Here is a 12,894-nt window from a genome sequence, read left to right on the forward strand (position 1 = left end):
GTAAGGGAAGGTAAGGGAAGGTAAGGGAAGGTAAGGGAAGGTAAGGGAAGGCAAGGGAAGGCAAGGGAAGGTAAGGGAAGGTAAGGGAAGGTAAGGGAAGGTAAGGGAAGGTAAGGGAAGGCAAGGGAAGGTAAGGGAAGGGAAGGGAAGGTAAGGGAAGGTAAGGGAAGGTAAGGGAAGGTAAGGGAAGGTAAGGGAAGGTAAGGGAAGGTAAGGGAAGGTAAGGGAAGGTAAGGGAAGGCAAGGGAAGGCAAGGGAAGGTAAGGGAAGGCAAGGGAAGGTAAGGGAAGGTAAGGGAAGGTAAGGGAAGGTAAGGTAAGGGAAGGTAGGGTAGGGTAAGGTAAGGTAAGGGAAGGTAAGGTAAGGTAAGGGAAGATAAGGTAAGGTAAGGTAGGGTATGGTAAGGTAAGGTAAGGGAAGGGAAGGGAAGGGAGGGGAAGGGAAGGTAAGGCAAGGTAAGGGAAAGGTAAGGTAAGGTAAGGCAAGGTAAGGTAAAGTAAGGTAGGGTAGGGTAAGGGAGGGTAGGGTAAGGTAAGATAAGTTAAGGTAGGGTAGGGTAAGGTAAGGTAAGGTAAGGTAAGGGAAGGGAAGGGAAGGGATGGTAAGGTAAGGTAAGGGAAGGTGAGGTAAGGTAAGGTAAGGTAGGGTAGGGTAGGGTAGGGTAGGATAGAGTAGGGTAGGGTAGGGTAAGGTAAGGCAAGGTAAGATAGGGTAGGGTAAGGTAAGGTAAGGTAAGGTAAGGTAGGGTAAGGTAAGGTAAGGTAGTGTAGGGTAGGGTAAGGTAAGGTAAGGTAAGGTAAGATAAGGTAAGGTAAGGTAGTGTAGGGTAGGGTAGGGTAAGGTAAGGTAAGGTAAGGTAAGGTAAGGGAAGGGAAGGGAAGGGAAGGGAAGGGAAGGTAAGGTAGGGTAAGGTAAGTATTTATTTTCCTATAATCCAGCCATGTCCTTTACACCCACATTGAGTCAATTCGTCGGCAACAAAAGAGTTGACGAATCGACTCATCGGAAGTGGATTGTGTTGTACTTAGGCAACGAGCAGACTCTCCTGTTTGGGGCTTCCCCGAATTTCCGGTTCGTCGGCGTTTCACTAGGAGCTAAAACACTCAAGGTGAAGTCCCGTGAGGCAATAATGAAATTACCCTTTGACGTATGCTAATGTAATAATATACAGGTATGACCATGTTTCCTTTGTTCTTTAGTCTGAACAGAAAATCTACGCTTTTAGACGAAATGCTTTACACTCAATCAAATGAACTTCAGACTATAACTCGTTCTCTTAGCGTCTGACCAGAACTATGCAAGGTGGCTCATACATGACCTCCAAGCCTGCCACAGTTAAAATTAATTAAAATGGGCGCCGATGAGCAAGCACTCCTGTTGTGCAAATTAATTTTACCTATGTTTGTTTAAGCTTTTTGCAACTAATAGACCCTCATACGTGCTTATAGTCTACAGTGGGTGGGTCCTTTTGTTTTTACACTTTTTTATAATCAACACAAATCCGGCTTTGAAAGTTAATCAAGGATTTTATTTATTTCTGCCTATTTAAAGCATTCTAGACACAGATTGACGTTTTCAAAAGCTATTTCAAAACTGCTATGCGGATAAAACTGAATCATCGGTAATTTTTAAATGAATTTAATTTGAAGTTTCAATTATTCTGATCTAGGGCTGCGTTGAAATCCGATCTGTCCTGTGCAATCCAAGTTGTCTACCCAGTGCCTCAAGCTCCTGCCAACAAAATAAAAACCAAACATTAATAAGGTTTGTCAACCCAAATAGCTGTGCAAACACGAGCTTCCTTTACTCTGCTTAAGACACAAGGGAATGAAAAGAATTACTGGACTGTAATCAAAGAAGCAAGACCCACAAGAGGTCAACCTTAATCTCATCTTTTCGTTCACTTAATTAAAGTTGTTACTTACAATTGGTCGTCCTTTGTTATCGCTTATGCAACAGGGCACAAGAGAGCTTAATGATAAACTAAACTTTGCCAACGTGCAACTGATGTTTCAAAAACCATCTACTCTTATTTAGGTCCCATTTCTTGCATTGGGAAAACGATTTCAAAGATCTTTGAGGCCAAAACGGTGACGGGCAAATCATAGGATCTTGAAAGTTTTACATTTCAGTTCTCGTGGGGGATTTCCGTATAGAGGCTATTATGTTTTTGAAGCCAAGATCTCGATCATATTTTCTTAAGAAGAAGATCCAATATCACTTTTCTCTCAAGGTCCAGTTACTTGTCAGTGTTTCTCTCTAGCAAACTGATCTCATTTGTTCATTTGCTTTCAAGATCAGTTTCAAATGAGTCGCGTTGGTCAGGCTGTCATTTCTCAGTTTTTATGGTTTGTTCCTTCTCGCTTTCTTATTTTTTAAAACTGTTTTGTCTCTTCTGTGTAAGTCGACCACGTCATTGTTCGGCTATTTGGGACATTCGCTAAGATGACAGTTTTAGTTAGTTTTCGCTCCTCGTCTCCGGACTTCCAGAGACGCTTCTTTAAATGTCGACTTCCGCTTCGTACAATTTCTTAATCCCGTGTCCAGTTGATAATATCAGTCCCGAATCTACTTCCCTTTTCCCCAGAACAAATCGCTTCAAAATGAGCTGATAAAACTTAACTTGAGACTAACATCCAGCGGTATCTAAAGATGTTTTCCATGAAATGGTTTACGCTCTTAAAGGCATAAGAATGGGCAAAAATGCGTGAAGCACAGATAGTCCTCCAAAGCTACATCTGTTGCAGATGTCAGAGCGACTTATAACCGGAATAGTTTCTTTGCTTACATTTAGATGAGTCTTGAGCAGGAGGGGTGCTTATCACCGTAATTTTACGGTATGCGAGCTTCTTAGTGATGAACAGAAAGATCGGGGTCCCTGCTCTGATGATCAGGGATGATACACAGCATGGGTATTTGCGCGTTCCTACATGTATACTTCCTTGAGATTGCGTTTACAAATGTCTCAGTGTTCAAATGAAAAAAAAAAAAAAAAAAAAACTAAAACAGATTACCTAAATGTTAGATTCTTATGTTGGGAAAGTCTAAAATATGTGGCTATCATTTTAGTGATCAAACAGAATTAAGAAGACTCATTTGCATTGGTTATTTATTTTAAAACTCTTACCTATCTGTGGTTCATCTGTTATCTTCAAGTCAATGGCAGCTTCCATAGATCCACTGTACTTGCATTGCCAATGGCAGCTGTATGTTCCCTCGTCATGTTCCGTCACGTTAAAAATGGAGAGGATGAATTCTTTCTTGCATTTGCTTTGAGTATCCTTTACTTGTATTTCATACTTTTCAGCTCTTTCCGACAAATGCGCTGTATTGTTTAGAGTCCAAAACAAACGTTGTGGGCAGGCCCAGCCATAATCAATCAGACATGCCAGGCTCACGTTAGACGATTTGCTCTCAGATTCCTTTCCAGAAACGACAGTAGGGCTTCCTGGACGGGGACCTGTGTTAAAAGCATGGTCAGTGATTATTAAACATGTCAATGACACCCTAAATAGGGTTTGCATCAGCTTGTATGTAGAACTTGATTTTAAGTTCGGTACGATGCATTTCAAATACAATCTTATGGATAGCCAACTTTGCTGCTGATCACGCAACGGTGTATAGCATTACTTACACACATATATCAACTGCAAGGATACAGAGACTTCCGAAAAACTGTTTTTCGCTCTGCACTTATAGAAACCTTCAAGCTCTTCACGTCCTGGAGGAAGAATAAGTCTGCTACAAAGAGTTCCCTCTCCATTTTTCCCTCTCTTGACCTCTGAATGATAAATGCCTTCAGTTCCGTTCGTGATTATTTGGTCATCCTTGAACCAATGGACCTCGGAAGGGAAAGGCCATCCGGAGAAATAGCATTCCAAGTCTTTTCGTTGGCCCACAGTGATAAAACTTGGTGTGCTTGAGAACCAAACTACTTGCAATGTACCTAGGGAATGGAATATAAATAAACACAAAAGAAACGTATTTCGTGTGCTCATTGGCCAATTTGAACCGTCAAAAAGAGCAAGGACATACATATGACGCATGGCCGCCTATCTTAAAAATTCGCCAGACCGTGCCCAGACCAAGGCAGTTTGTTGGCAAAATCGGCACAAAATTGCATTTAAACGGACTCCAGCCATGAAATGAATGCAACTGAACTCGAAAACTTGATTCTCCTTTATTTTGCCGTACTAGTGAGCTTTTCAAGAATCTAGGTTAGCTATAAAAATCATGTTTCTCCATTTAATTTTTGAGTTATTGCACGTAATTTGAAGTTCATGAGGCTTATGAACTGAACTCGTAAAAAATTCAGCAGGTTTCCAAGAATCCAGGTTACAAAAATTACATTGTTTCTGCATTTGGTTTTTGAGTCGGCATGCACGTAATTTGAAGTTCATGAGGCAGTGATGCTCAGAGTAAAAAGAGCTTCTTGGTGTTTGCGAAATCTTCGGGTGCTCTGATCGCATAGGATACGTTCGGAGTTCTCTTACACCCGGTCTTGCGATCATGGGTTGAGCATGATACTGTTACTATCATGATAATATTGCACTTGTAAAGAGACTCTTACCGTTTTGCGGTTCATTACGGTCCTTGGCAGTCGGGGCACCTGTTTAGAGGAAAATTTGTGATTTAATAAGCTTCGTCTTTCACGGCAGCTAAACCGAAGCCTAACAATTGAAGGGACACTTTGCCGGCTGATACATCGTGTTTCAAAGAGTATGATTGGAGGTCTACAAAAATCGCAATTCCCTCAGAATGTCAATTTTACTTTTTGACATCCTTCACAAAATCAAATTTGATGAACTTCCTGTTAGCATTTGACACAGAAGTTGTATAAATTAGCAGAACAGTATCTAAACAAACATTGCGAGTTAAACAGGAATTCAAGGTCACCCAATTTGAAATCATAGTTAATGGTCATGCCCTTAAATAGATTATTGGAAGATCTTTAGCTGATCGAATTTCAAGCGACACTTTGTTCATATTTCTGAGTTTTTCCTTCGTCGGAATTTTGTTTACTGAAGTGGAATATTGCAATTTTTACTTAAAGAAATCTTCTGTCACGAGCTATTATTTTTTTCTCTAAGAGAGATATGAGAAGTCAGTTGCTTTAACTAAGCTCTCTAAATCGGGCTACCGCACAATCCAAATGTCACGGTGTTTAAACGATTCATGTTATTGCTCTCTGTTGTGTAAGAAATGATTCATGTCAAAGCTAAGCTACTATAAAAGAGACATGATCAGCTTAACATCTTATTGAGTCCCCTTGCACAAATTAATCTAGGGATATGTCGCAATCAGGTTGAAACAAAACATATCAGATGTTCAAGTGATGACAACTCTATTAGTAAAAGGAGGAACATTTTGTTATTCCAAGACTTTTCTTTATCCCGAGAGGGTTTTAAAAATATGCAATGTCCATTTTTACGGTCGATTCGTTTTCCGTTTTTACTCTCATGCAAGATAGTGTTCATTACTTCTGGGACGAGGATTGAATGAATATTCCATCGTCTTTAACGAGTTTACTCAGGTGCATGGTATATTTGCCAAATTAATCACCGAAATACCAAGGATACCACCTTAAATACTTTGAATGTAACATTTTATGATGCAGTACTGGTTGTAATGTTAAATATCTATCTCTTACTCTTACTAAATATTAAAAGAGACTCCAACCGACACCGGGAAGGCGAGCTTGGTAATTTTTTTAAACTCAATCTGCAAACATAGTTTCAGTAGTTCAAGCGACAAAAAATGCTTGTATCTCAATTATTTTGTCTTACTTTTTGGTCTAAATTGAGCAAGAGCCGAGCGCATGTAACGGACGCGTTCTTGAGCTGGAAAAGGGTAATAAAACAGTCTAAATTACATGTACGGTAACCAAGTAACCTCATGTACATACCTTGGACCACGAGAAGTGAAAAAGAACAAAGCATAACATATGCCATCAAACCAAGCTCGTGGGTGTTCTTCAACCTGTCCATCCCAGCTGCGAACTGCATCTTGCTAGTTATCGCTTTGCTTTATCGGTCTCGCTCTTATAGCATTTTTTCACCCACGCTCTTTCCAGAATGTGCTCTTTCGCATTATCGGTTGCTTACATACTTAGCCAATCCTGGTCTTAATTAAATTAGCTTATGATTATGGTCTGAATTTTGTTGACCTTATATGTACTTGTTAGCGACGTGGTAATTTTGATGACACTTTGTTGTTTGAGGTAGAACTGTGTATTACTGTGGTAGTTAGGGGGATCCTTTGCCGGCTTGTGGTGGTTTAATGGCTGAGCATAATGTTATGAATTGTCTTTGTTCACATTTGGCGGGGCTTAATTTTGAAAGCTGGCGAGTTTTGGGCTTTTCCGGGATCTCAGTTTTAGTGTCAGAAGTTAAACTCAGTACGTCGTGAATAGTAATTGGAATTAGATGTTCGTAATAGCTTTAGCTACACAAATAAAAGAGATTCTTCCCATTTTTGTTTTGTACGTTAATTGTCCACGCAAAAAGGAACACAAATATTTGGTTTCTCTTGAAATGTGTGGGAACACAGAGCACGCTGCAACAACAAATAAATTTTACCGGAACGCTATCCAGACAAGAAATAAGAGTAATTGAATTCCTTAACGCCCACATACGTAATGAGTAGAGCAGAGAATTTACATTTTGCAAACCAAATTAAACGAGTGTTTCTCTTTCCTTTTCTCGAAGTGGTTTTTAAAGAAATGATAACAATGATAATAATAATAATGATAAAAAACATTTTCTTCGTGTTTCTATCGAGTCACAGAAAAGCTGTGGAAACTTCTGCCTGCGCGCGGCTTGTGCTCTTACAATGAGCATTTCTCAGTAGTGTAGCAGCTTCTCAGTAGTGTAGCAGTGTCGTCATTGCAGCAGCTGTTATTGTTTTGGGGCTAGGGCGCATTGTTTCTGTTGTTCGTTCTATTGTCCTCTCAATGGGTTTCAAGCCATTCATGTGAGACCTTACGAGAGCTGCTACATCACCCATTTCTCGTTAATCCCACCTTCTGTCGTGTTTTGATAACTGAATAAAAACACGAAAAAGGCATTGTTTCTCAAATGGAGTTGAGTGTTGTGTCTTTAAGACAACGATTATGTTGACTTTAAACAATTTCATTTCAGCGTGGTCATCAAGAGGAATCGTAAACTCTGATTTTTTACCTGGTCTAACTGAAATTGTTACCAGTTTGTTCATGGTTTAGTTTGAGTGGAAGGAAGATGATTGGCTTTTGGAAAACTGAAGAGCACTCGTCAATTTTCATGGTGCTTGTCATTGCTTTATGTTTTTTAAGAGGTTTGACTGCATAGCTAACTTACAATTCATTTAGTACAGAAGACAGGGGTCTAAACCTAGTAAGAACTTCAGGGGACCCAGCAGTAAAAATAAATGTGCTGTTATATACCTGTGTTCCTGTGTCTTTTCTAGTCGTTTTGAAGGGATTTGAATGAAACGGAGGCGGTTTACATTTCCTAATATTATTGTAATTATGACGCTCTGATTACGTCTCAAGTTTCGATTAACGTGTAAAACTCCCATCGGGGGAGAGAAGGAGAAAAGGGTCTTTTTTGCGGCCGTTATGCAACCCGAGAATCTCTCCCCTCGACGAGAGGTAATAGTTAACGACGATAATAGAAGCTTGAGACGTAATCGGAGCGTCATAATTACAAAGCGGCAGACGAGAAAATATTCGGAGATATAAACAGCCTTCGATTCATTCAAATCTGTTCTAAACGGCTCAAAAAGACGCAGGAACACAGGTAAATAACAGCACATTTATTTTTACTGCTGATAGTTAATGACAATAATAGAAACTTGAGATGTAATCGGAGCGCCATAATTACAAAGCGGCAGACGACATAATATTCGGAGATATAAACCGCCTTCACTTCATTTAAATCCCTTCTAAACGACTCAAAAAGACACAGGAACACAGGTGAATGACAGCATAGTTATTTTCACTGCTGATATAGTGTTCGGGTCCCCTGTGCATGAACAGTGCATTCCGACATGTCTTTATCGAGGATATGAAATTGAAGTAATTCCGGGTCGGATATGCCTCTCAACCGCCCCTTAGTACTTCCGCTTTTGTAGATCTACGCAAAGGCTCTTTTAGATCCTGAAAATTTCTAGGTTACCCTCAATAAACAATCTAAACCTCTTACCTGTGGCCACAAAAAACTTAACATGAAGCCAGAATTTCGTGGACTGTAGACCAAAAGCTTCGAAGGAGCTCAGTGTTATTATAATGTAACATTAGTCCACATTACAAATTGTCCGCTCTCCCTACTTGTAAACCGGACACATGGAAAGCACAATCCCCAATGGAACCTATCACAGATATCTTTGGAGGATTCAGGCATTTCCAAAACTCACATTGCATTTTCCGCATATGTCGGCTCATGTGTCAAAATAAATTTTCTGCTTTGTCGACCCATGCAAAGGCCCCTTTATTTCCTGAAAATTCCTAGATTACCCTCGATAAACAATCTAAACCTCTTAACTGTGGGCCCAAAAACCTTAGCATGACACAGATATCTTTCAAGGATTCAGGCATTTCCAAAACTCACATTGCATTTTCGGCATATGTGGGCTCATATATCAAAATAAATTTAGGCTAACAAGAAGTCCGGTTTGTCGTTATTCTGATATTGTGTTGTGTTTCCCCTTTTTCTACTCTCACCCATAGCTTACCGACAAGATTTCGGGTTACCGGTAATCGGAGAAAAAATTCGAGACTGCTCACACACAAGACTGCCCTCACTCCTGGTACCAACTTTTGAAGGGACTAATGGATAAAGTCACGCACATAAAACTAACTGTTTTCCTAAACAACAGAGGAATATTTTTGGCTCGCCATCGAGTTATAAACCAATTAAAAGACCGATGTCCCGTCCTGAATTATTTCACAAGAATAGTGTTTCCACTTAACATAGTTACACTGGAGTAACGACAAGTCTGTCGCTTTTTGGGCGTAACGCGAGGAGAGGCTGAAAAGTGTTGAGCCTAAAATTATTCAAAACAGGAAGAGGGTATTCCACTTCAGTTGTGCTGATAGGTGCACTGGAAACCCTGGCTCCCGGGCTGAACCAAAAACATCCCTTGCGGATTGCAGAAAATAAACCGAGACCAATCAATTGATAACAAGGACAATTTTTTGAAGAAAATGTTATCTCACAAACCACAAAGCTAGAGCTTAAAGTATCCGAAAACCGCCAGGTATCTTAAACTAACAAAACAACACCCACTGTGGACTGAAGTTGACTAAAAGACCTCCTTCAGCGACAGTATGGCTGTCAGCCCCTTCAGGAATACATTTCCCAAGGATAAAAATAACTTGGTTGTTGTCTCTCACGGATAAAAATGGCAGACAAAACCAAATGTAGATTTGAACGCTTTCCTCACCAGTTTTTGTCATTCTTTTCTTATGTTAACTGTTCAATAATTGCCCTGTTATTTCCGTCCTAATGGTTTTAAAACGTTAGGAATATGAAAACTTTGCCTGGTTGAAAAGTATTAAATAACTAGTGTTTTGCGATAAACGAGTTCAATAACTGTTTTATCATCCGGTCGCTGAGTTTGTTTCTTGCCTAGTAGAAAATTCCAAATGGCTCTTAGACAGCCCATAAAACGAGCTGCCACTTTTCATCGAGGTGAACACAACTGACGAATGAGCAGAATATTATATACAGCAAAATCACTGTTAGAAAGTGCTGTGCATGATCAAATCTACCGCGGTCGGATCTCAGGAATTCCAATAGATGTAAAATTCTTCGAATGATATATTCATACCTCCGAGTAGGTTGTTATCGAATGTTATCTCCTGGTCCAGATTGTTCGGAGGGTGGATAACGCCATCCACCCGATAAATCGCTATCCAGTGTATAACCGTTAACAAAACAATTGTACATTTACTGTTTACTGCAAATGTTAACGCAACTCTATAAGCATTATGCTTCTCTTTAGCCTTGCTCATAAGCTTCTGCCCTGTAAATTATCTTCTTTTAAGACATTCGTTGTTTTGGTGCCTTGGTTAACACGTGTTTGGCTGAATGGTATGTTCAGTTCACATTGCGAATTTGTACTTGTCATTTACTGAATTATCATCGAGGTCAGTCCACTTGGGTCAGATCAATACTTTGAACACAAAGCTGATAGCTGAATCCAGTCTAAATTAAAAGTCATCTTTTAAAATAGTTTTATTATTTTCTGATTTGAAGAACTCCTGAACTGAGAACTGCAATTTCTCGGTCATATCTCGACGGGCAGTCAATGTTTGTACTTGAAGTCCTCTGCGCGATTGGAAAAGTTAAAATTATGCAAATGACGGAAAGGAACGAGAGGGGAATAAGGCGAGACAGGCAAAAAAAAACAAACAAACAAAAAAGGACTACGGGTCAAATTCCCGCTTCTAAAAAGCGGGAAATACTGATTTGACGATAACCTGTCAATGTGTCATCAAATTCATCGGAGTCGCGAGTGAATAATGATCCACCAAAAGAAAACTAGGGGTCACCAAACGCCCAAGATCGTTAAATCCAAGCAAAGCTACAGCAATGGCCATCTGCCCTATCATTTTTCATTTTATTACTTAGTGCGCGCTCCGATGCATGACGCGGTATGTGAATTTGCGTGCGCAGTTAGGATGCGCAGAAACAATTAGTGCGAACGTCCTCAAAGCATTCTATGTGGCAAGAAGCTTCATTCAACAACAGGCCATGACCGAGTAAACAAGTACCATTTGCATTTTGAATTACGCAACTGAAACATTTCTACTGGTTAGCTGCTCAGACAGAAGTAAACACCTGGCCCGGGTTGTGCGAAGGGTAGAAAACGCTATCCACCGGACAAATCACTATCCAGTGGCTAGCGTGATTTGTTTTGTTAACACCTATCCACTGGATAGCAATTTATCCGGTGGATAGCGTTATACAGCCTTCGAACAACTGGCCCTGTTGTTGTTGTTGTTGTTTTTTTCGGCGTGGTCAAGGTCAAAAAAGGGAACAAAAAAAAAATAATTAAGAAATTTGTTTGAACTCCATAACCATTCCCCCATGACTACGAATCAACTAAGGAAACACCTAAGTGTGAAGTTTATGTTGGCACAGTAACATGACATATTGCCGCTGTCTTTTGTCGAATTTGATTTGTGCCTCTTTCCTGACTCTTACATTTTTAATTATTATAATTACGGTCACCCAACTAGTTTAGCTTTTAGTTATTTTGGGTGTCCCACTACTGTATGTACTATACTGTCTATTTATATTTTTATAATTATAATCTTGTAAATTCTTTTAGTTGTTTACAGGAGTAGAAATAAACTATTGTTGTTGTTGATTGAAGCAATACTAAGTCTGATGAGCCAGTAGTTCTATGGACTTCTTGCCTGACTCCTTTCCAGCTCATTCCCGGTGCCAGTTTTCCTGTGATGACCGAGCAGTTGCGAGTGATGTTGGAGTCGGGATCTACTGTCATGGGATTTGTGTTCTGACACCCTGATAGGGAACAAAATACTTGTATTTCACACTTCACGTCAGTCGCAGATGAGGCATCTGTTGACTAAAAATAACAACCCAACAACATTAAATTAGTTTATCAATTTACTGTTGGTATTGTAGAACAAAGTACCTTCGTTGAATGATAAAAATCAATAAATAGAAATGATAGGATTTCTATTTGCCAGAAAAAAAAACTTGATTACTGACAATGTGCCGCAGTCTAACGAGCAAAATAAACCTGACAACTACATCAGCAGCAGAGTTCAGAGTTTATAAGAACAACACTGTGCTGATGAAGATCAACACCATCGCTAACATGCCAGTCGCAGATAAGGGAGCCGATCAAGAAGGTCCAGTCCCTTGTGTATGTACATGTAGGAAGGGTGATCTACAGGCAGGGAGGCACCGACCGAGACGTCATAACCAGGATTGGAAAAGCTCGAGCAGCCTTTGTCATGCTGAAAAACATCTGGGCCGCGAAGAAGATCAGCATTGCCACAAAACATCAATCTTCAATTGAAACGTCAAGACGGTCCTGCTCTATAGCTCAGAGACTTGGAGAAAGACCAAGGTGATGCAGATGACGATACTATGTACTTATTGACTGAGTGGGAGGGCCGGACGGGTAAATATTTGGCTCGAGGTCAGGACGTACGGTCTCGCTGCGCTCGATCCGTACGTTCTGACCGAGAGCCAAATATTTTTCCGTCCGGCCCGACCTTACTCAGTCAATAAGCATTTTATCATATGACCACTCGTGTTGAAAATTTTGAAAATTCTGTTTGAACCTAAATAGGACGCGATTACATAACATCAGACGGCCGCGCGCGGAACAACTACAATAAAAACTTGTGCGTTATTTCTTCGCGTCGAACAAGAAACTCACAATTCATCAAAAACACGACTCATTTTCTCATGTAAAGCCCACAATTACAAGACGTGCTAAAATTAAAAAGCCAACAGAAAGTTGACATAAATCTGTCAACAATATATCAAAACCATCAAAACTGCAGAACAATTTATCCTGCTGTACACAAGGTATGTTTGTCATTTCTCTGGTTTAACCAACTTCTCCCAGAAACTCTGGAAACTCGAAGAAACCATTTAACTGATTTAAGCTTATATCGTACTTTGTGTTCTTCACGTTGCTGATTTTCTTGCTTTTGACCCACTATGAATTCTTTGATGCTTTGATGTTTCGCCTCAAGACTGTTTGCGTGTTCCAAAGGTTAATTATAGGACAGTTCATCCAGAAAAGTTGTTTTCTTGAACGCCTACAGGTTTGCTCGTTGTTGGCTTCTGAGAAAGTTGTAAACTTCTTCGTTTGTGAGGAGTGTTGACTTTCTTTCAAAGCTTTCGGAGTAGTTCTGCATCGTACAGT

The 12,894-nt window shown here is 40.0% G+C and overlaps 2 protein-coding genes across 2 annotated transcripts in view; one reads left to right on the forward strand and one right to left on the reverse strand.

Annotated features, from left to right (window-relative positions):
- Positions 1-1,506: 1,506 nt before the first annotated feature.
- Positions 1,507-6,144, reverse strand: LOC110055174 (transmembrane and immunoglobulin domain-containing protein 1-like). Its single transcript, XM_020761549.2, has 5 exons — positions 5,906-6,144; positions 4,571-4,609; positions 3,635-3,946; positions 3,128-3,460; positions 1,507-1,731 (listed from the first exon to the last, which is right to left on the reverse strand). The coding sequence occupies exons 1-5, from the start codon at positions 6,003-6,005 to the stop codon at positions 1,724-1,726; spliced, it is 792 nt and encodes a 263-aa protein (XP_020617208.1). The 5' UTR covers positions 6,006-6,144; the 3' UTR covers positions 1,507-1,723.
- A 1,145-nt stretch (positions 6,145-7,289) lies between these two features.
- Positions 7,290-12,894, forward strand: part of LOC110055158 (uncharacterized) — a 30,355-nt gene continuing 24,750 nt past the window's right edge. Inside the window, exon 1 of the mRNA XM_020761532.2 lies at positions 7,290-7,775. The gene's annotated coding sequence lies outside the window, so the exon portion shown is untranslated. The remainder of the gene's footprint in view (positions 7,776-12,894) is intronic.

This window comes from Orbicella faveolata, unplaced genomic scaffold (assembly GCF_042242905.1).
Source record: "Orbicella faveolata isolate gen_17 unplaced genomic scaffold, um_ofav_v1 contig_13, whole genome shotgun sequence".
Classification (NCBI taxonomy): domain Eukaryota; kingdom Metazoa; phylum Cnidaria; class Anthozoa; order Scleractinia; family Merulinidae; genus Orbicella; species Orbicella faveolata.